The sequence below is a fragment of the Molossus molossus genome, unplaced genomic scaffold (genome assembly GCF_014108415.1).
Source record: "Molossus molossus isolate mMolMol1 unplaced genomic scaffold, mMolMol1.p scaffold_m16_p_4, whole genome shotgun sequence".
Lineage (NCBI taxonomy): Eukaryota > Metazoa > Chordata > Mammalia > Chiroptera > Molossidae > Molossus > Molossus molossus.
In genome coordinates this window covers 124,244,891-124,265,911 of record NW_023425377.1, presented here as the reverse complement: position 1 = coordinate 124,265,911, position 21,021 = coordinate 124,244,891, and the positions used below count along the sequence as shown (strand labels likewise).

Genomic DNA, 21,021 nt, shown 5'->3' with positions numbered 1-21,021 from the left:
TGAGCATTTAACCACGGCCTTAGTAAAGAAAAACAAGAATTCCTGAAAAAAGTATCGACTTCCACCTTTTATATAGCATTTGCCTTTATCCAGTGGCGCTTACTTAGGGCTACCGTCTGTTCCACACATTGGCTTCATTTGAAAACAGGCTTTGAAAATATACACACTTGCTGATTTTCTTCATGGAAATCATACACATTAGAAAATTAAAGTCAGATACTATTTAACCCCAAACGCTCACACTCTTATAACACGGCGCACGTTAACCTGCACGCACGATCTAGCCAAGTTTTTCACGCGTAACCATGGCTCAGTCCACTCCTGCCATCGTTTTGTAAGGGTCCGGCAGCGCCCGGTGGTAGAGCTTGTAGAACGAGCCGGTGTGCGCGGCCGGGAGCTGGGCCACCGTCAGGTCGACCCTGTCGAAGCCCTCCCTGTGCCCGTACAGCAGCAGCCGCGCGGCTCTGCTGGTGACGGGCGTGGCGTCCGCGGCCCTGGCCAGCTCGGCGAGGTCCATCCACTGGCAGCGCAGGCACTCGTGGGGGCACGGCTGGATGGCGAAGGAGCGAGGCTGCAGGCGGCAGATCAGGTACATGTCCGACTTCCCAAAGGCCCCGGGGTGGCGGTGCTGCTGCCGCACGCTCAGGAGGGACTTGAACTCGGATCTTACGCCCGTCTCTTCAAACACTTCGCGAACTGCTGTGTCTCCTGCGTGAAAGAAAGATGTACACATCAGTCAGGGTCACATTCTAGAAAACGATCGTCAAGGACTTTCTGTTAAAGGGCGTTATCGAAAGGTTCAGAAGCAAAACTTCAAGAAACGGGAGTTTTCACTATAAACTCTGCTTCCTGGACACCCTGAAATACCAAAGTGTTTTCTTACCACTGTGCACCTAAGAAGCTTCTGAAATAGTGAATATTTCTTTGGCTGCTACTGGGGGGCCTACCCACCTGTATGTTTTGGGGTCACATATTTTTAACTTCTTCCTGGTCTATTTCCCAAAAGGTGAAAACACAGGTTTGCAAAGCTGCGGTTACGACTCCTACTGTTTCTCCACCGTTCCTGTTCCTGACCCCCCACCAGCACTGCCTGAACTTACACGTTGCTGTTGAGAAACAGTGATCCACTCTCTTCCTTAGGAACCTGCAGGGCTGCAGGATGTAGGGATTCGGGCCTCTGCCCTGGGGACCTGGGGCGGGCCCGGGGCCGGGCAGGCCTCCGAGTCACGGAGAAGATGCCCTCGCAACCTTTCTGTTGTGCCCCTTCCGTTTATCCCACTTGGGAATTTGGGGCATTTCCTTTGTTTCCTGAGGTTCCAAAGAACTTAGATTCATTCCTCCACCACCAGATGCTACAGTCACTTCATCAGAGGTCTTCCAAAAACTTGCATTGTACAGAACTTCATAACACTGCAGGGTTTTCACATTCTAGAAGGGCGATTTTCTGATAATATACAAATTTAGAGCAGGAATTTTACTGCCATTAACATATTTTGGTGGCTGCTCTCTCTAACTACCCAGATGCACCTTCAGTGGGCTTCCTGCAGTCCTGTGATGCTCTCAGTGTCTCCCAAGTGCCAGCGAGAAGCCCTTCTCACCCTGTCTGCCAAGTGGTATTTGTATTTGCCTTCTTGGTAGTGTTACTGGGGAAGAACAGGCAGGGACAAGGAAGGCAAGGAGACCGTGTCTCCCATGTGTTCTGCCAGGGACTCTCTCCCCAGTCCCCGGGACACACCCTGGATTTTCCTGAGAACCAGCCCGGGAACCTGCACAGGCGGGGCAAGGGGCTCGGAAACGGAAGGCATTTGTCTGCCGGTTTGAGTTACATGCTGACTCCCCTGATAGTGGAGATTTGCCACAGATTAAAAAAGGAAAACCTTCCTTACTAAGAAAAATAATTTTTCGCCTGGCACAGAATTCGTATTTGTAATTAAATCTGTTAACGATTGTGGCATTAGTCTTAAATTTTACATCATTTGCAGGTCTCATGTAACTATTGTTTAAGTGTGTGTTCTCCAGACACTGAAAACTACACACGGGGGCCCAGTCTCGGTGTCAGTACCGCTGATCGCGAGCTGGGCCTTCGGCTCGCGGTCGGGGGCACAGGGCGGGGCCCTGCCCAGCTGTCACCTGGGCAGGTGGTCTGGTCAGTCTCACTGGCATCAGCAGGGCAGCAGCCAGGTGGAAACTGGGTGGGCAGACGAGTGCTTCTGTGTCCAGGGCAAGAGCCCTTCCACCTCGAGACGGGAATCTCCCCGAAGATTTCACCACGAGCCTGAACTTCTTATCTGGACAAAGTGCTTTACTCTGTTGCCTCTTCGCTATTTTAATGTACTGTACAGCTAAACGGAAATACCATTTACTGTGTTACAGGTCTGAAGAGCATAGGGAAAACCAAGAGGGTTATGTTTTTATTTTTGCTGGTTGAGAGAGATGTTTAAATATGTCGTAGCATTTGGTTTAGTTACAGGACAGTAATGAAATGGAGTTCATACTTGTTCTTTCTATTTTGTGATATTTAATGATAGGATGAGGTTGAAATCAGACACAGTCATAGGAAAAACTGTGCAGAGTGTGGGCCCTCCTGGTGTTTCCCTCTGACTGGTGCACGGTGAGCTCGGACCAGCGGCTGGTCCAGGCCTCGGGCAGAGCAGGAGCTTCTCCCTGGCAGGGGTCCTGGATTTTTTAGGAAGGCAACTTCTCCATTTTTAAAAAATTATATATTTTTTCTTTATTGATTTTAGAGAGGAAGGAAGAGGGGGAGAGAGACAGAAACATGGATGAGAGCGAACATCAACTGGCCGCCTCCTGCACGCCCCCCACTGAGGACTTGGCCCACAGCCTGGGCATGTGCCCTGACTGGGACTCGAACCAGCGACCTCTTGGTGCAGGGTCAATATTCAGCCACCCTGGCGAGGCAGCTTCTCCATCTTTAACCTTGTAGGTGCCTCTGTCCTCCTAGGGTAGGGTATCAAAGCCTGAGGACGGCACTCCGTGTTTTCTGTGCATTCTGGTAGACACTGTGGACGCCAGCGCCTCTACCCCGTGTCACCGGGTGAGGGACTGCAGGCAGACGTGCCCCAGTTAGCCAGTGTTTACTACTTAGCGCCAGTATGAACGTCTGCACAGTGGTGATTGAAGCACATCACATTCCTAAATGCGGGGTTAAAGAAAACAATTCTTGGACGATTTGGCTTCATCATTAAAACTATGTTACTGTATTGTGTTACGGAGAGAACTGTGCGCAGACAGACATTTCCAGCTGCTTTCCCGAAATTAGAGTTAGAATTTATCACGCTAAGCTAAGCTTTCATTTATATTGCGCCGAGAAAGAACGGTGAAGGCCAGATGCTGCTTTTTTCTTAATTCCATGTGGCTGAGGCGTAATCTGTGATCTCTGGGTAGGAGGGTGGTTGTGACAACCCAAAATGCTCTAAAACGTAGTGAATTCTGAACTAGTTGGACTTGAAGGGTTCTGGAGTACACCTAAACCTAACTATTTGGCTTGGAAATGTGCTTCTTCATTTACATTTAAGTCTAAGTATATCTGAAATTCAGAATATCCATAACAGTGAATTCAAATGAAACGAGTCAGTTCCTGTGAGAAGGCACGAGTCAGAAGAGGAGGCCACACACCTGTAGACTGCTTTCTGCCCCGGCGCAGGTGAGGCCATGCACAGAAGCTTCCCGAGCTAACGGGCTCCCACACGCCCCGTGAGGATGGTGGAAGATGACTGGGTGTTCAAGAATAAACCGCTTTCCCTTCCACCACCACAAATCCTCTCGTTTCAACAGAAGACCCAGCAGAACGGGGGTCAGGATCTACAAACCAGAATTTGCTATGGATTTATCTGAATGTAGTACATTTACTTACTGGTTGTTAGGAGTTGGCTGCATACTGTGTACAGGGCATTTATGTATACATGTTTTAAATAAAATATCTCAAGATAACTTAGGAAATTGTTCACATAAATGTTGTTAAAGAGAACAGGGACATGCACAGTGAAGAAAAAGTGTGCAGAAATAACTGATATCAATTGAGTTATCTATTGATTTACTGAGAGAGGGGCTGTATTTGACCAATGGTGTAAGGAGTAGGTAGGAATATTCAGTTTCTGTTCTATTTCCTATAAAATCAGTGACATTGAGAATCTTAGCTTGTTTCAGATTCCCTGTCTTCAGTGTGGAGCTCAGTGGATTGTTCTGAGCTCTCTCTCTCATGCGAGACTGTCTCCTATGAGCTCTTACACTATTTTGGCTTCTGACTATTCAAAATGAATAGTAGATAAAATTTTCAAAAAGAGGTTTGCATCACCACTGCTCTATAACTGACTCTATAAATAGTACTTGTTTCAAAGTTGACTTAAAAGTTACTATTCATCCTTGCGTGATGAAACGGTCAGGAATTGGTGTTTTGTCATAGTTAATTCCAATGGTTTTAGTCATATCCAAAACAGCCCTCGGTGCTCGGCTGACTGATGCACACCCAAAGCTCCCCACTCGCAAACAGATCCCTCGAGACTGAGCAGCCCCACGAGGAGGCCAGGTGGGCGTGTGCGCCCTACGGCATTTTATCCCAATGGAAGAGGGTCCAATGTTCCTTACAAGTTTGCTGCTAATTTTATATCAGCCCTGAAGTAACCTCTCTGAAACCTTCTGACTTAGTCTGAACCAGTAAGACAATTTTAAATCTTATTCTTAATCAAAGAGCAAACAAAAGTCAACGCATGCATGTCCTCAGCATTTTCAGGCCAACTGAAAACACGTAAGATACGCACCGATGTCTTCTCCAGGCTCCGACAGGCCTCCTGGGAACTTCCACATGTTTTTCAGCTGCAGGGAAAGTCAGAAATAGTCAACACAGCTTCTGTTCACTAACACGCACCGGGAGAGCCACGCTGCTCGCCCACACTGGTCAAGGTGGTTGGGCTTACTTTTTGTAATAATAGCATGTAAATTGTGTCCAGTTTCCTTCCTCTTTTCCTCCTTTTGGGGGGAAACTGGTAACTAATTAATTCTTTTCCCACTGTTTTCTTTGGGAAATAGAAATGGTTTTGTTTGGTTAATGTGACAGATTCTGTATGAATGAAACAGTGGAGGGAAACATCTACTGAATTTGTGTAATTTTAAAAATTTTGCTGCTAGTTAACTATTAACAATAGAGGAATCTTACAGATGCTGCTATAATTAAGTAGAAAGTACAGTATAAATGTAATCACTGAAGTATACTATTTTTAATTTCACATTTATTTTCTGTATTGTGTGTCTATTCAGATATATTAATCTTAAGGTTCTCTTGCTCTGTGTGTTAATGATTTCATGGGTAGTATGAATAAAACTGATTAGTTTACATTTGTGCGTTTTTTTGTATACCTCTTTTGGGGGCAGGAAGGGACGGGTGGGGGATCTGATCTTGGAATGGGGATGGACATGGGGAAACGGATTAAAATAATTATGCAATGGCATGGGACAAGATGCTTACGGCTGACGGGATCATTTTATTCCTGTTAGAGGTCTGTCATCCCTACCCCTCACCATGATCAAATGGGAATGAGAAATCAGGACTACTCATAAAGGCGCTGCAGCTTGGAGCCAGGACACCTTCCACTCTTCATTCATAAAACAAGTTTATGGGCCGTTGCTTGGTGTGCTGTGTGACCCTCTCATTTCCTGGACGGGAGCTTCTTAAGGAGTGTGTCACTTCCCAGCTGTGCGCGGCTGGAGCCCGGTGGCTCGGCTCCCAGGGCGTCCACAGAGCTCGGGCTGCCACCCTTCTGCGTCTGGCTCAGACCCGAGGTTCATTTTCAGGGCGTGTTATGTGTTACTTTATCAGCGCAGAAAGGTATCACCAAGTATACCTACGTTAACGTGGGTCTTTGGGGAACCGTTTGAAATGGGTCCAGAAGCTGTGGCTCTATGGAAACGGTGCAGTCTTTTGTCCGAGAGGATGTTGGACTTGACCGCCATACGTTCCATCTCTAACAGGAGATACAAACGCTTCCCCAAGACAGAAGTCAGCCTCCCAAGTCTGTACCTAGACTTGATGGCAAATGAACGGACACTGATTGTTACTGAATCTGGAGACGTGAGCTTGTGGGGAGGGGAACGTGCTAGATGTAAGGACTGAAAACAGCCCACACGCATTTGATTTTCACTATTTCATGAACCTTAGCTATGGAAAAATTAAGTGTATTTTTATGCCGGTGAGTAGTCTGTGATATTTTCTGGCACCATTGAACTTTAAAGAGCTTGTTTTGCAAACGCTTCCTCCTTCCCCCAGAAGCTTCGGTCGGCACTTCGTCTAAATGAGGCAGAGAAGCCTAGGTTAGGTGGTTTGAAAACCCGGTTAACGTAGATCTGATCGGTGGAGAGATGCGAGTACCTTCTTTTTTTAATATTAAAGAATACTTCCCATTAGCTGGGTTTAGCAACAAAGTTAATAATAATAAGTACTAGGTAATGCATATTGAATGTCCATTGTGTTTGAGACATTGCTAAATGTTTTTATGAGAATTACACACATTTAGGCTTGGCCAGGTGGCTCAGTTGATTAGAGCATTGTCCTAGTAAGCCAGGGTTGTGGGTTCAATCTCTGGTCAGGGCACACACACGAAGCAACCAATGAATACGGAAGTTGGTGAACAGCTCTGACTCTCCCTTCCTCTCTCTCGAATCAATAAGTAAAAAAATAAAGAATTACACACATTTAGCCCTGGCTGGTTTTTCTCAGTGGTTAGAGCGTCGGCCTGCGGTCCAGGGAGACCTGGGTTCGGTTCCCGCTAAGGGCACGTACCTCGGTTGCAGTTTGTCCCCGGCCCTGGTTGGTCGTGTGGGTGGCAGCCACTTGATGTGTCCCTTTCATGTCAATGTTTTTCTCTCCCCCTCCCACTCTATCTGAACAAAATATGGAAAAATGTCCTGGGGTGAGGATTAAAAAAATAATAAAAATAAAAATAAATAAAAATAAATAAAAGAATTACACACATTTAAACTTCACAGTAACCCACGAGGGACTCTTGTTCCCATTTTGGAAGTGATGAAACTGAGGGCATAAAAGGGTTTAATAACTTGCCTGAGGCGACACTGCAAGGGTGTTATAAACTCAGGGTTAAAGCCCAGGCTGTCAGATTCTATCCATCTTTTAAGAAAGATAAAAAGTTGATTGGCTGTTTCCTCACTAACCCCAACTGCTTTTTCATATACCTTTGCTCTTCTCCTCAGACCGCACTGGAACATTCTGTGTAACTCAAGCAGAACTTGTGTCTGAGACTTCCACCCCTCCAGGGCTTGTGAACATGAACTGAAATCTAGTTCGGTAGCAAACGTGTTTTTATATCTACCTGTCACTCACGAGTTCCCTACCTAGAACCTTCCGACTGGCATGAGATTTATTACTGTGCTAGTGAGGGACCACTATTCTGTCGTGCCAGTATATTGCTTCATGAGGGAAAATTTACGAAGGGGTAAGGATGGGTTTTGATTAATGCCTATTTGAGTTTATTATCTGTTTTCATTTTCACTGTTCCTTCCTATAAAAAAAAGACAAAACATCGCTATGATTCAAGTGTAAAATTCCATGATCCTTTTACCTCTGATCTCACAAAAGGAACTTTCCACTCACTTCTAGAAGAAATACTCTTCTTGTCTGGCCGGTGTGGCTCAGTGGATTGAGCACTGCCCCATGGACTGAGAGGTCCCGGTTTGATTCCTGGTCAGGGCACTGCCTGGGTTGCAGGCTCGATCCCCAGTAGGGGGCGTGCAGGAGGCAGCCAATTAATGTTTCTCTCTCACATCGATGTTTCTCTCTCTCTCTCGCTTCCTCTGTCTCTAAAAAATCAATGAGAACATATCGTTAAAAAAATACTAGAAAAAAAGAAATACTCTTCTCAAAGTGCTTGTGCTTGTTGGGTGCTACCCAGAGTTCACTCACACAATCCCTCCAAGCTGTGAGCTGGTGATGTCCAGTTCCTTAGATGAATCAGATTCTCACACACTACAAAAGGTAGAGTATCCTTTTAACTTAGGAAAATGTGTGATTTTAAACCATACAGTAGTTCCATCATTTCGGAATGGTGAATGTGATGACAAATGTTTCCTATACATTTGCCAATTATAAATCTGATGTTCTTGAGTGTGTATGTACGTGTGTAGGGGAGAATGGAAAAGAGTGTGGATGCAGAAGGGTGGTCCTATCTAATCTGAAACCCATCCCTCTGCACTGTTAGAAATTGCTAGCTCATGAAATAGGTATTTGGATATCAACAAAGGGTATTATTATTATTATTTTTTAAATCTCCACCTGAGGATATTTTTACATTTATCTTCAGACAGAGTGGGAGTAGGATGAGAGAGAGAAAGAAACATCGATGAGAGAGAGAGAGACACATCAATTGGTTACCACCTGCATGACCCCAACTGGGGCCGGGGACCAATCGCAACCGAGGTACGTGCCCTTGGCCGGAATTGAACCCAAGACTCCCTGGTCTGCAGGCCGACGCTCTAACTGCTGAGCCAAACCCACCAGGGCTCAACAAAGGGTATTATTTTTAATGCATTTTTCAGAGATACTAACAGAATGTAAGATATTTTACCTGTTAAAGCAATTTCAAGTTTAATAGCAGTTTCTTTTAAAGCTTGTCTTGAAGAGCAACTCGGTTTTAGGGTTTCTAGAATGGGTGAATAGGAATGATTTACTTTCTGATCCCTTTTCTCATTATTTTTCCAACCTCACAGACATCTTCTGTTTCCCTAAGCAGATGATTAGCTTCCGGAGCCTCCCTGGGCACGGCTGCTGGAATCCGAACCAGGAGTTCGTGTGAACCACCCTGAGAGACTACTACTTTCAGTGCCATCTCAGAACCTGCAGCAAGGGTGTGGCCCTGCTGGCCTCTGCCGTTTGGTTCTCTCGTATTATTTGACCTTCACGTTCTTCCTCCACTCCAGCTTGGGCAGGTGACAGAAGTGTGGTTATCTTTTATTTCCACTGTTCTAATGCTGCTACTCTCACTTTTCAAATTCAGAGCCACCATATTGAGATAGTACATCAGCTACAATATTATTGTTGTTGCCCATGAGATAGAAGCTGCAGTTTGTTCATTCATTCAACAAAAATGTACTGCATGCTAAGTGCAGGGCACACAGAAATTACTGCACAATACAGCAGGCCCATTCTTTCTCCCCGTACCACTGTCTTTTCCTTAACACCACTGCCTTACGTATTTATTCATTTGCTGATTACTCGTACCTAACCCCGCACTGAATGTAAGCTGCAGACATAGGAACTTTGCTTTGTTCATGAACGTTTGCCTAGTGTTGGAGCAGAGCTGACAGCGTGGTCAGTACAGAAGTCACGAATGCCCAGGGAGTGAGTGAACAGGTCCCTGCCTTAGATTTGGCTTTTTTAGCACTTAGTTTACAAGATCAGATCTTTTAAAATATGGTTTTGTTGATTTCAGAGAGGAAGGGAGAGGGAGAGAGAGAGAAACATCAATGAGAGAGAAACATCAATTGGCTGCCTCCTGTATGCCCCCCACTGGGGATGGAGCCAGCAACCTGGGCATGTGCCCTGACCTGTTATCGAACCGATGATCTCGGGGTGCATGGTATGACGTTCAACCAGCTGAGCTGTGTCAGATCCTGGTGCATGGGACGGTGCTCAGCCAACTGAGCTGTTAGATCTTTTATTTCTCAAAATCATGGGGCCAGGGGCAGGATTGTAACATATGTGCAGGAAAGGAGAAAGGAGACGTGTGAAGTATCATTTAGCTCTGTGTTTGAGTGTGTGCGTATGCTTGTGGGGAGGGTTGAACTTTCCTCTGCAGAAAACACTTGCCAGTAATGCCTGGGCAGTGGGAGGCGCTTAAGGGAAGAGAACTGGCTCAGATGTTGGGAAATAATGCCGATTAGTTTACGGTTAATAGCTGTCGTTTATGCTTAAATTCCACCTAACGCCAAAATACAGAAATTAAATATAGTTTAGTGCCACACTTTACATTTTTTACTACAACACTGAACTATACATGAATACTCAGTTTTTATATTTTGTTGCTCTCAGATGGATCTGTTTGTAACTTAAAAAACAAAATCAAAGCCCTAAGGAGGAGTCTCATTCCTACTCAATCTATACAGACTCCAGAGTCTCACGTCATCCGAATCTGTCTCCAGCCTCTGCCAGTTCCTCCTTAAAGCGCCCGTCACCGGCAGGTCTGCAAGTCAGCAGATGAGTCGGAGCCCGTGTGCTAATGTGGTGGTTCTCACCCGTGCACCTGCGTCCCCTGGAAGGCCGTGAACGTGAACTGCTGAGCAGCATCCCCAGAGTTTCGGATTCAGCAGGTCTGGGGCAGGGCCTGGGAACATGCATTTCTAGTAAGTTGACCCTATGGTTGTCGCTCAGCTCCAAACCCACCCTCCGTGCTCTGCCTAGTCGTGCTGAAGCTGGGACCCTGTTAACCAATTTCTGGTTCACCAGGAGACTCCCTTTTTAGGCTCCACCAACAGACTGCAAGGCAGGAGGAGGACGAAGGGGACTTACTGAGGGCCAGGCACAACATGCTTCATGTACTCAGTACGTTTCTGTTGATAAAGCTTAGTTTGAGTCAGAGATCTGCCTTAACTACAACTTCAAGTTACAGCTATGAGAATGCTTTTCGACAGCGCGCCTGAGAGACGTGTGGCACGGAGGGTGGGTTTCAGCTATCACGGCCAACAGGGTTTGACATTTAAAACATGTGATGGGGTGTTTGACTCTGTCCAGTATTTACTGAAGTCTCAGTATGAAAATAATTATTCTCTTTCACTGGTATACTACTGGGCGAGCATGAAAACATTGGTTCTCGTGAAAGCCTGCGCTGGTTCGGGTTGCCTAGACTTGCTACTTGGTGTACAGGGCTGCATACATCTGTTCCCAACCTCGCCCTCAGGTCATGTCTTTGACCGCCGCCTGCACACCTGGCCACAGTGAACTTCCTGCCGTTCATTCCACACCGTGTGCACTCAACTGAGTGCTTATTCCCACCCAGCCCCCCCAATCCACGTTGACTCCTATTCCCGATGTGGTGATGGTATTATAGGGGGGTCTCTGAGAGGTGGCTGGGTTATAAGAGTGGAGCCTCGGGAATGGGAGTAGTGCTCTTGTATGAGATCCCAGAGAGTCCCATGTCCCTTCCACCACGTGAGGACACAGTGAGGACACCCGTCTACGGACCCGGAAGTGGGACCTCACCAGACATCGAATCTGCCGGCACCTTGCTTGGCCTCCCAACACCATAACTGTGGGAAATGATGTTTGTTGTCTCGCCGCCCAGCCTGTGGGATTTTGTTATAGTGGCCTGAACAGACCAGGACACCAAGTCGGCTCCTTTGCAAACCCTGGCCCTCGTGCATGCAGTCCTAATTTTTTTCCCCAGTCTGCTTTTCTACCCTTTTTCCTGTTAAGCTCCTACTCATTCTTCAAGACCCAACTTAAATGTCACCTCTTCTGAGAATTCTTTAGGGGCCTTATAAGGCCAAGTAAACTGCTACCATCTGTTGTATGGCTGCTTTCCCAAACAGATACTGAGATGCAGGACACCAGGGTGCTGTCTTACTAATCTCTGCGAGTTCAGCACCTGGCTCAGAGTAGGAGCTTGATGAGTGTTGGATGAATGGAAGAATATCTTGACAGTCCGTTAGAAACAGAGTTGTCTTCCCAATTAAATACGACCCTTTATAATTTTCCTGTAGCCATAAAATAACAGTGAGCCATAGTGAGGTCACACCGACATTTTCAAGGCCTGCATAAGTGTTTCTGGATTAAATGAATACCCAAACAATCCATAACTGCTTAGAAATAACTTTTAAAATACCTCTCTGTCATTCCTCGAGCATATCAAAATTCCTACATTTAATTTTCTCCAGTGAGAACTGAACATTTAGAAAGCAGTTTATAAAGAGAAGCAACTTACTTTATTTCGATCTTGGACAACCAGTATTTTTCTAGTATTTTCATCAAATACAGCTCCTTTTGAGGGGGAAAAATAAAATATAATTGAAAAATATTAATTTCACTCATCTTAGACCCCCCCACTCTTATCTGAGGTCATCAAATCCCTACCCCCCCGAAGGCCTAGCTCACGGCCACCCCCACGAAGATCACTCTTTCCAGCAAGAAGCTGGCGGCTCGGGCACCCAGGATCCCTTCGCCAGCGATGGTTCTGGCACAGGCCGCCTATAGGATGATCATCTGCAAAGCTTCTCTAGATTGTCTGTTCCTGAGGACACACAGTTAAATAAACTAAACTTTCTATCCTTTTGTAGTATTAACTTAGTGTCCAAACAATTTTAAGTGCTTAAAAATATTTATCGAATTCATGAGTTGCCTTTTCCATTCTCATTTTAATTCCTCACGTCACTATGTATAGAGTATGGGTTGTGCCCCCTGATGACCCAAATCTCAAACATGTCGATGTTCAGTTCAAGGCCTCCCTGAAGCTGCCTACATTTGTTTACCATGGATGCACACAGCTTTATGACATATCAGTATATTGCTTTGGGACACTTATATGTTTTAATTTCTAGTCCCTTCCTTTTATTTATTCATCACACGCATTGCCCAACACAATAAGTATTTGGCTAGATGTTAGGACTCAAAAATAATTTTTTTAAAATTTCTCTTTGGGCAATCCTGGATTTTTTATGATACTTTAATGATTTGTACTAGGTTCCTTCAAATGCTATAATTTTTAAATATCTGTATTTAAATAATGTGGGAAGATACTGTTAGAAAGATATTTCCAATATTTCATCCATTCTTTCAATATTAATTGTTTCCATTTATTAACACAGATAGGTTCTACATTTAGTATAGGAATTGATCTCCTATTCTGTGTCAGTCATTTTTATGAATTATAGTGGTAAACAAAACAAAATTCCCTTTCCTCGTGGGGTTCACAATTTGTGTGTGTGCTTGTGTGTATAGGCAAGAGAGGATGGCAAATAAAAAATAAATTGTATAGAACATGAGAAGGTGATATATGCTATCTGGAGATAAAATATAGAAGGGGATAGGTATGTGTAACACAAGAAAGAGCAATTTTCTCTGAAACGAAAACATTTTAGTATTTTTAAGCAAAAAGGAAAACCACTAAGTGAGGCATAATTAACATCAATGTTGGCTTCTATTAGGAAAAGTAAACTATGATTTAATTGGACTTTATAAAGGAAAGAATGCCAAAGAAATGCCGAGGAAACCTACTCTTAAATTTTAATAATTTGTGATTACACAAATTGAACTTTTCCCTAATGAATTACATGAGCAAAAGATTCCAAAGACAAACTCAGGAGTGCTACGGCACAATGTGTGCTCCCCCTGCTGGCCACACCATAGAAGTCAACTCTAAAGAGATCGGAGATTAAAGGGAGGTTATTTAGTATATTATTCTCGTTAGGGACTGTGCTAAGTGCTCCATGTGCATCACCCCAGGTATTCCTCACTAATCCTGTGAGTGGCATCATTTTGACTGCCCACGTTCATCAGCTCTAAGACTGACCTCCAGTGGGCCTGGAGCCGGCAGGCATGATCACGGCAACACGGCCCCTTCACCACACCCCAGCTGTGTTCTCAGAGGGGAGCTGTTTCCACCTAACGATCGAGCCAACCACTCATTCAAGAAATAGTTACTGAGCAGTGACTTTATGCCTTTAACCCAAGGATACACTGGCGAACAAGAGAGAAATGATCTGCCTTCATGGGGTTTATACTCTTGTGGGGGAAAATTCAGCAAATGAAAAATTTTAGATTGTGATAAACTCTGTAACGGAAAAGAGCTGGATAAAGGGATGGAGGATGCCGGGCCTGGCATGTGGGAGGCTCCGTCTTGGATAGGAAGATCAGGAACTTTCCTGAGGTCTTTGGACAGAGACCTCAGCTCCGCGGAGGGAGATGAACCAAGGCCTGGGGAGGAGCATGCAGGATGAGGAGCCAGTGGGTTTAAAGGTTCTGAGGCGGACACCAGCAAGGGAGGAAAGATTTCCCTCTACCCACTTAGGTTCTGGGTCTAGGGCCTGTAAACCGAACTGACAGAAGACAGGTCAATGGAGAAAAATATAAATTTTATTTGATGTTACAGTAATATTTTTATGTGGCCTGGGGTAGGGGGTGGAGCACTTCATGGAAAGAAACTCCCAGAAAAGCAGGTAGACCATTTTAACAGAGTGACACATTGTGGAGATACGGTAAGACGAAAGGAAAGGGTTTGGACTAGGGGAGGTCATTGTGGGGAAGTGGCTAGGAAACATTTGGGGGGAACTAATGGGATCCAAGGGTGCGCTAGGAAGTTTGTACAGACTCCTCTTGGTGCCAACTCCCGTCTCCGGTAATGAGGACTCTTTCCTCTTCCTGGTGCAAGAAACCTCTGCCTGCTTTTAGGTAGGAAGGGAGCGAGCCCCCCACAGCTGCTGTTTCTCCGTTGTCTTCAGCTCAGATAATCAATACGCTGAAGAGGCATATTCTGGGTCCTGACCCCTCCACCAGTCACACCTACCTTCTGTTCTTTATAGCAACAAATGTCAACCATTTTCTCTTCACCTAAAAACTCTACCTTTCCACAGCAAATTCTTACACATTATCTTATCCCCGTCCCCAGTAGTCACCTCAGATCCTACTTATTCAAGATTTGTGTCAAGTTCCGGAACTCTCATTCCCTGAACTCCTGTGGTATATCTGAAGTCTAACACAAAATATAATACTTAGTTAGAGACAGGTCCTTTGTAGGACACTCTTTATGCACATAGTACTGATTCTGCAGTAATAACTGGACACTCTTAGTCTGTAACAATGAGTGGACAATCATCTGTGTGACTTTCTAATGAAGTGTGAGGCTGTCATCAAATTTTTCAAGTACATTAGAACCTTGGTTCTCAAACTTAATTCTTTCCAGAAGGCTGTTCAAGAAGCAGTTTGTTCGAAAACCGAATCATTTTTTCCCATTAGAAATAATGTAAATTGAATTAATGTGTTTCAGACCTCCAAATGATTCCCTGTTTTAACCTTTCTTATATATAGTACATGTCTAATGTGCTGTTTAATCTATAAACAAACACTTCTTTTCTTAATTTTATTGACCCACCCCCACCAGCCTTAAAGGAATCACTTTCAGCACTGGCTCCAGGGGTGTCTTTCAGGGAGTGAGCATGCGGCACCTTGGGCACCTCCACTTGTTCACAGATCACTGCCTCCGCAACGCTGTCACTGGCTGGCTGCCTTTCGTTTATCCAAATCAACCACAGTTTTTCTACCTCTTCAGTTGTCTGTGGTCATTGTTTCTTTCACATCCTTAGCAACATCAGCACTCTTCATGGCCTCTTTATGTTTTAAAATTGTGCTAACTGTCCATTTTGCCAGCAACAAAGGCAGACAGCAACACAGGTACACAACAGTATTCACAGCACAATTTCTTGAGCTGTGAACAAAGCAAGGTGTAGCTTTAAAGGGACTCACACTGGTGCGTTCTCTCCTCTGTGGCCGAGAGATGCTTTCTGTCATGCTGAGGTGTCAGCATGAAAGGGCTGTCAGGTCAAGCACTGAAGTTTTGTTCCACAACCCAGACACCTTTTCTGTAAACAACTTGGTCAAGAACCCAATTGTTTGAGATGGGAGACGTGGGAGAACCGAGGTTTGACTATCGTCATGAAATAGAGTTGAATGGGAAGTTTCCGAGTGCCTGTACTTGAGACCATGGACGGAGAGAACATTAGACATCCTTGAATAACGCCTTTAAATGAATTCAAAGGTGCAAGCTACCTTTAAAACTCTTGTAAATTGTATAAAGGCAAATAAAATTGTTATTGATTAAATTATTAATATGTAATACTGTTTCCATTTATTTATTTATTTATTTTTTATTTTTTTCCTCATCCGAGGACATTTTTTCCATCTTTTGTACAGACAGAGTGGGAGGGAGAGAGAGGAAGAGAGAGAGAGGGAAACATCGATGTGAAAGGGACACATCGAGTGGCTGCCACCTGCACGACCCAACCAGGGCCGGGGACAAACTGCAACCGAGGTACGTGCCCTTAGCGGGAACCGAACCCGGGTCTCTCCAGACCGCAGGCGGACGCTCTAACCGCTGAGCCAAACCGGCCAGGGCTGTTTCCATTTATTTTAAGTTGTAAGGATTCTTTACTAGTTTAGTTTTTCAGGAAATCTAGGAATGTTCTTAACACTGTTTCCCAAAGAGGACAGCAGCCGCAGCAGCAGAGAACTTATTAGAAATGCAAATTCCCAGGCCCTACCCAGACACTCTGAATCAAACTCTTGGGGTCTGGCCAGCAGCTGTTTAACAAGCATTCTAGGTGATTTTGATGAACGCAATTTGAGGACCCGTCTTAACCTAAACCAAGCCTTCTCTCGAGACTATGTCTCTGAAGCTAATCAGTAACTTCAAAGTTCTGTATTTAAATTGTTATTTTAAACCCCTGTTTGGCACAATACCTCAATGTAAATGTCTTTAAGAAGTAATGTTTAAACCATTAAAAAGCTGGTTTGTTTTATCTTCAGTTCCACCTCAGTTATCTTCTACAAATTCACAGCAGTACAACGTAATATGTTTCACCATAATGAATTTATCCCCCGGTCCCAATTCAGTGTTACTATTTTGAGTAGTGAAGTTCAAATGTCTGTGTGAAACATGTTCAAACACATCCTTCGGAAAACTGAGCGCAGACTCGTTCTGCTGACTCAGGGGCAGACGTCCTCCATTCGAAGCACTAGCACGAGTCCCACGGATAATCATTTCATCACATTTTCCCATGAGAGTAAACCATCGCGCAGCTGTAAGAAGAAATAAACTGGGTGCACCTCTAAAAAGTGAATGCTGACTATGGTGAGTTAGAAACGTACCTGCAACTCCCACCTGATGTGTCGCATATCCTGGGAGTCTGCTGGGCCCCGGTCCCAGCCACAGGGTCAGCGTGGACGAGTCCGCTTCTGCGTGGTGAAAGCAGAAGCCCAGCGCCGCGGCCGGCGCGATGAACCGGCTCTGCAGGATGGGGACGTGCAGCCAGGCCGCCACTCTGCCTTCTGATCGCCAGCGCTGGATCGCAGCTGAAATGTGAAGATAACATAGTGTCAGTGGTTGCCAGTGAGGAGCAGAATAAATTCAAACTCATTTCAGGGTGTCACCTTCTCCAGGAAGGCATTTTAAGCATCCACTTTCCTTACTACTAAGTTATGTGAGGTGGGGGATCCCAAAATATCCTGGTCACACCAGCAGCACGGGAACTACCGTGTTTATTAACACGATCACCCTGTTTATGGGATTTTCCCACCAGGCTGAATTCCTTGTGAATAGTCAGTACAGTAATGACCTTTATATTCATATCACCAGACACAATGCTTGGCACAGGATTGGTGATCAGTAGTTATAGAATGAACAAACCTACTTACTTCAGCAAAATCAAATGCCATTTAAATGTTCCTTTTAACATCTACATTTTAATCTTTATAAATGAGGATCGTGGGCTTCTATTTACTCTTTAAGAGTTCTGTCATTTTTTTATGAAGAAATGTTCAACATCACTAATCATCAGAGAGAGGCAAATTAAAACAACAATGAGGTATCACCTCACACATGTCAGAATGGCTGCCATCAACAAATCATTAAACAGCAAGTGTTGGCGAGGGTGTGAAGAGGGGACTCTAGTACACTGCTGGTGGGAATGCAGACTGGTGCAGCCGCTATGGAAAACAATATGGTGTTACCTCAAAAAATTAAAAATTGAACTTCCATTTGACCCAGTGATCCCACTTTTAGGAATATACCCTAAGAAGCCTGAAACACCAATCAGAAAGAATATATGTACCCCCATGTTTGTAGCAGCACTATTTACAATAGCTAAGATCTGGAAACAGCCCAAATGTCCACCAGTAGACGAGTGGATAAAAAGCTATGGTACATATACACAATGGAGTACTATGCAGCCGTAAGAAAGAAAGATCTCTTATCCTTTGAGACAACGTGGAAGGACCTGGAAAGTATTATCCTAAGCAAAACAAGCCAAGCAGAGAAAGACAAGTATCATATGATCTCACTTATTTGTGGATTATAATGAACATAACAGTCTGAGGAATGGGGCAGTCCCAGAGACGTGGAAGTGGGGTACAGACTGACAACCCCTAGAAGAGGGGGTGGTGGGGGAGAGAGAAACCACAGAACTTATATGCATGTGTGCATGAACAATGGACATGGACAACAAAGCTGAGGACAGGGCAGGGAGGGCGGGGAGGGGGGAATCAGTGGGGGAAAAAGGAGAAACATCTGTAACAAAAATAAATTAATAAAAAAAGTTCTGTCATTTCTTTTCTTGATTTATAAATTTCAAGGTGGTTAAAACAACTTTGTGTTTAAATAAAACAGGGAAGCTCCACCTGTGTAGCTCAATGGATTGAACACCATCCCGTGGCCTGAGAGGTTCTGGTTTGGCCTCAATCATCGGCAGGGTGTGTGGAGGAGGCAGCTGATCACACTGATGTTTCTACTCTCCCCTCTCTCTAAAGAGTAAATAAATAAAATATGCAAGTTCTAGAAAATTCTGAAAAGTCAGCAAGGCTAGCACAGTGACAGACAGGGTGCCTGTGATCCTCAGATTATTTCGGGTTTTCTTTATAGGCAATGCCATTCCATTTTGTTTGGCTCAATAACAACAGAACCAGCAGTAGCTCTTGGAGGCAGTTCAGTGCAGTAAGAACAGATTCTAGAGTCCGGAGAAGTTAGAATCTCTGTGCCTCAATACCATCATCTTGAAAATGAGGATAATGGTTTCCACCTCTCAGGGTTGTTATGAAGATTAAGTGAATTAATATTTGTCAAGTTCTTAAAACAGTGTCTAGCATTTAAGGCATACACAACAGAATTTATTTTAAAAATAAAATGTATATGGTACCTCTGAGTTTATAAATAAGTGTCATATACTTTATCTTTGATCACCACATCTATCCAGTAAAGTAATTTGGGCTGGCATTATTCACATAAACAACCTAAGAGACAGATATCTTCATGGTGAAATGCCTAAATGCCTGGTGAAGCATGTGGCAGAACCTAAACTTTAAACTTGGATGTATGACTCCAAACCCCAGCCCCCTTTCTGCTTTGCCTTGCGGAGGTCACCTGAGCTTTGATTACCTGTTTGGTCACCGACAAGTGACAAGTGGGTGTAGTAAGTACCTGTATCTGGCCACATGCATGTACATCTTTTAGAGGATGAACGCTGATTTGACTCCTACTGGTGATATTGTTGGAGTCAGCAATTATTCACAAGGAGAGAAAATGAGAAGCAGTTTGGGAATGATTAAAGAAAAAAATAGCATTTGAGATCTTGCTCCCTGACATAGTCAGTTTGGCTCAAATAAACTTTTTTTAACTGTTCTGTTGGAACTTTAATTTTTTTTCTTTATTGATTTTTAGAGACAGAGGAAGGGAGAGGGAGAAAGAGAAACATCAATGACAGAGAACATAGATTGGCCTGCTCCTACATGCCCCCCACTGGGGATGTGGCCCACAAACTGGGCACGTACCCTGACCTGAATCCAGCAGGGGACCTCTTGGTGCATGGGTCCCCGCTCAACCACTGAGCCACACGGGCAGGGCTCATATAAACCCTTACAGAAATTCTTAAAAAACAAAAACAAAACCATCTCTAATGATATTCACATAGATGCTCACTTGCCAAATTGCTCAATAGCACTGAGATTACTGGAAGCCCCAGTTAGTGTGATCTTTCTGGCTGCATTTCCAGGTTCTGCCTCAATACGGAGCCTCAGGGGCAGTTTGGAAAACAGGCTGCTCCCCCAAATCAAGGCTTCTCTCCAAGCGAAGACTCCTCCATCCAAACTTTCCTTCTTATCACTGGACTTAAGGTTCAGAGAGTGCGGAGTTTCTCCCTGAAGACAAGCCACCCACGCCCTCCCTGATTAATTATAAAAGCCTTGTCCTCTGTTAAGTACAAGCAAACTCTAGTTCTTGAAGCCAAGGCACCTGATCCGATTTGGGTGCAAATATGACCACTGGGAACCTCTGGTCCACTCACTGTCCGCCACGTACATGAGAAGGACTGGGCAACGTGCCCAGCAGAACCAAGGCTGGGTAAGTGACGGGGAATAATAAGTGATCCAGACCAAGTCTCCTTTGGGCGACAGCGTGCTAAGCACTTCATGTTCTTTATCCAACTCAACCCTCGGGGACTCCGTGCGCTGCTCTGACCCGGTCTCACCCAAGAGGAAATGGTAGTTTACAGAAGCTGCCCAGGGTGAAGGTCACACGCTAGAGGGTGGACCAGGAACTAAGGCTGCCGATCCCAGAGTCTGGCATCGTCTCCATTTCCCCGAACCGCCTCGGAGACCTCCCAGCAAAGGGCCAGAAAACCAGGGGGCGGCGGGGGCGATCACGCGCGCCCTCCGGGCTCAGCGCCCGACAGGCGCAGGCGTGGGGGTCGCGGTTACTTCGCTGGCAGCCGGGAAGCCGGGGGCCCTCCGCCCAGGCACTTGCCCTGCAGGCCCCTCTGGAAGGCGGCGGCGTCCAGGCGGTCCAGCGCGCCCAGCCGCACGGAGACGCCTCCGAACCTGTCCACCTCGCCCTGCAGCCAGCTGGCTCCGGCGGGAGAATCCCGTGCGCCACCCGGGCCGCCCGAGGCCCCGCGGGACCCGGCCGAGAGCCTGGCACCGCGGACCCAGGGCAGAACCGCGCGCAGGTAGCCCCGACTCAGCAGAGGCGACATCCCGGAGCCGGCCCACGCTGTCCGCTGGCTCGGCCCCCAAATCGCCCCGCCTCTGCGCTCCGGGAGGGAGGCGCTACCGTAAACCCGAGAAGAGCGCCGCACAGTCGAACCAGAGTTGAGCTGGGTTTACCATGTACAGCGCTATACCCAGGAGACCTCGAAGCCCTGTCCACCAGCTCCTCTCAGGAGTGTGCCTGGATCCAGAAAACCGGGGAGAAACGTTCCCATCACGATCTCTCCCGCCCCCCCATAGTTTAATTCAACGCGCTGTGT

The 21,021-nt window shown here is 45.5% G+C and overlaps 2 protein-coding genes across 3 annotated transcripts in view; one reads left to right on the top strand and one right to left on the bottom strand.

Moving 5' to 3' along the window:
* FGF2 (fibroblast growth factor 2) overlaps positions 1-4,900 on the top strand; it is a 50,510-nt gene extending 45,610 nt beyond the window's left edge. The window contains exon 5 of the transcript XR_004956520.1: positions 3,573-4,900. The gene's annotated coding sequence lies outside the window, so the exon portion shown is untranslated. The remainder of the gene's footprint in view (positions 1-3,572) is intronic.
* On the bottom strand, positions 2-20,748 carry NUDT6 (nudix hydrolase 6). 2 transcript variants are annotated; one of them, XM_036241391.1, is made up of 5 exons: positions 20,520-20,748; positions 16,877-17,080; positions 11,943-11,998; positions 4,779-4,833; positions 2-708 (listed from the first exon to the last, which is right to left on the bottom strand). In XM_036241391.1, exons 1-5 carry the CDS (start codon positions 20,746-20,748, stop codon positions 311-313), a joined length of 942 nt encoding a protein of 313 aa, XP_036097284.1. In that variant the 3' UTR covers positions 2-310. The 2 variants fall into 2 exon arrangements, with proteins under 2 accessions (XP_036097284.1, XP_036097283.1); XM_036241390.1 differs by lacking the exon at positions 20,520-20,748 and having other exon boundaries at positions 16,890-16,894.
* Positions 20,749-21,021: the final 273 nt, after the last annotated feature.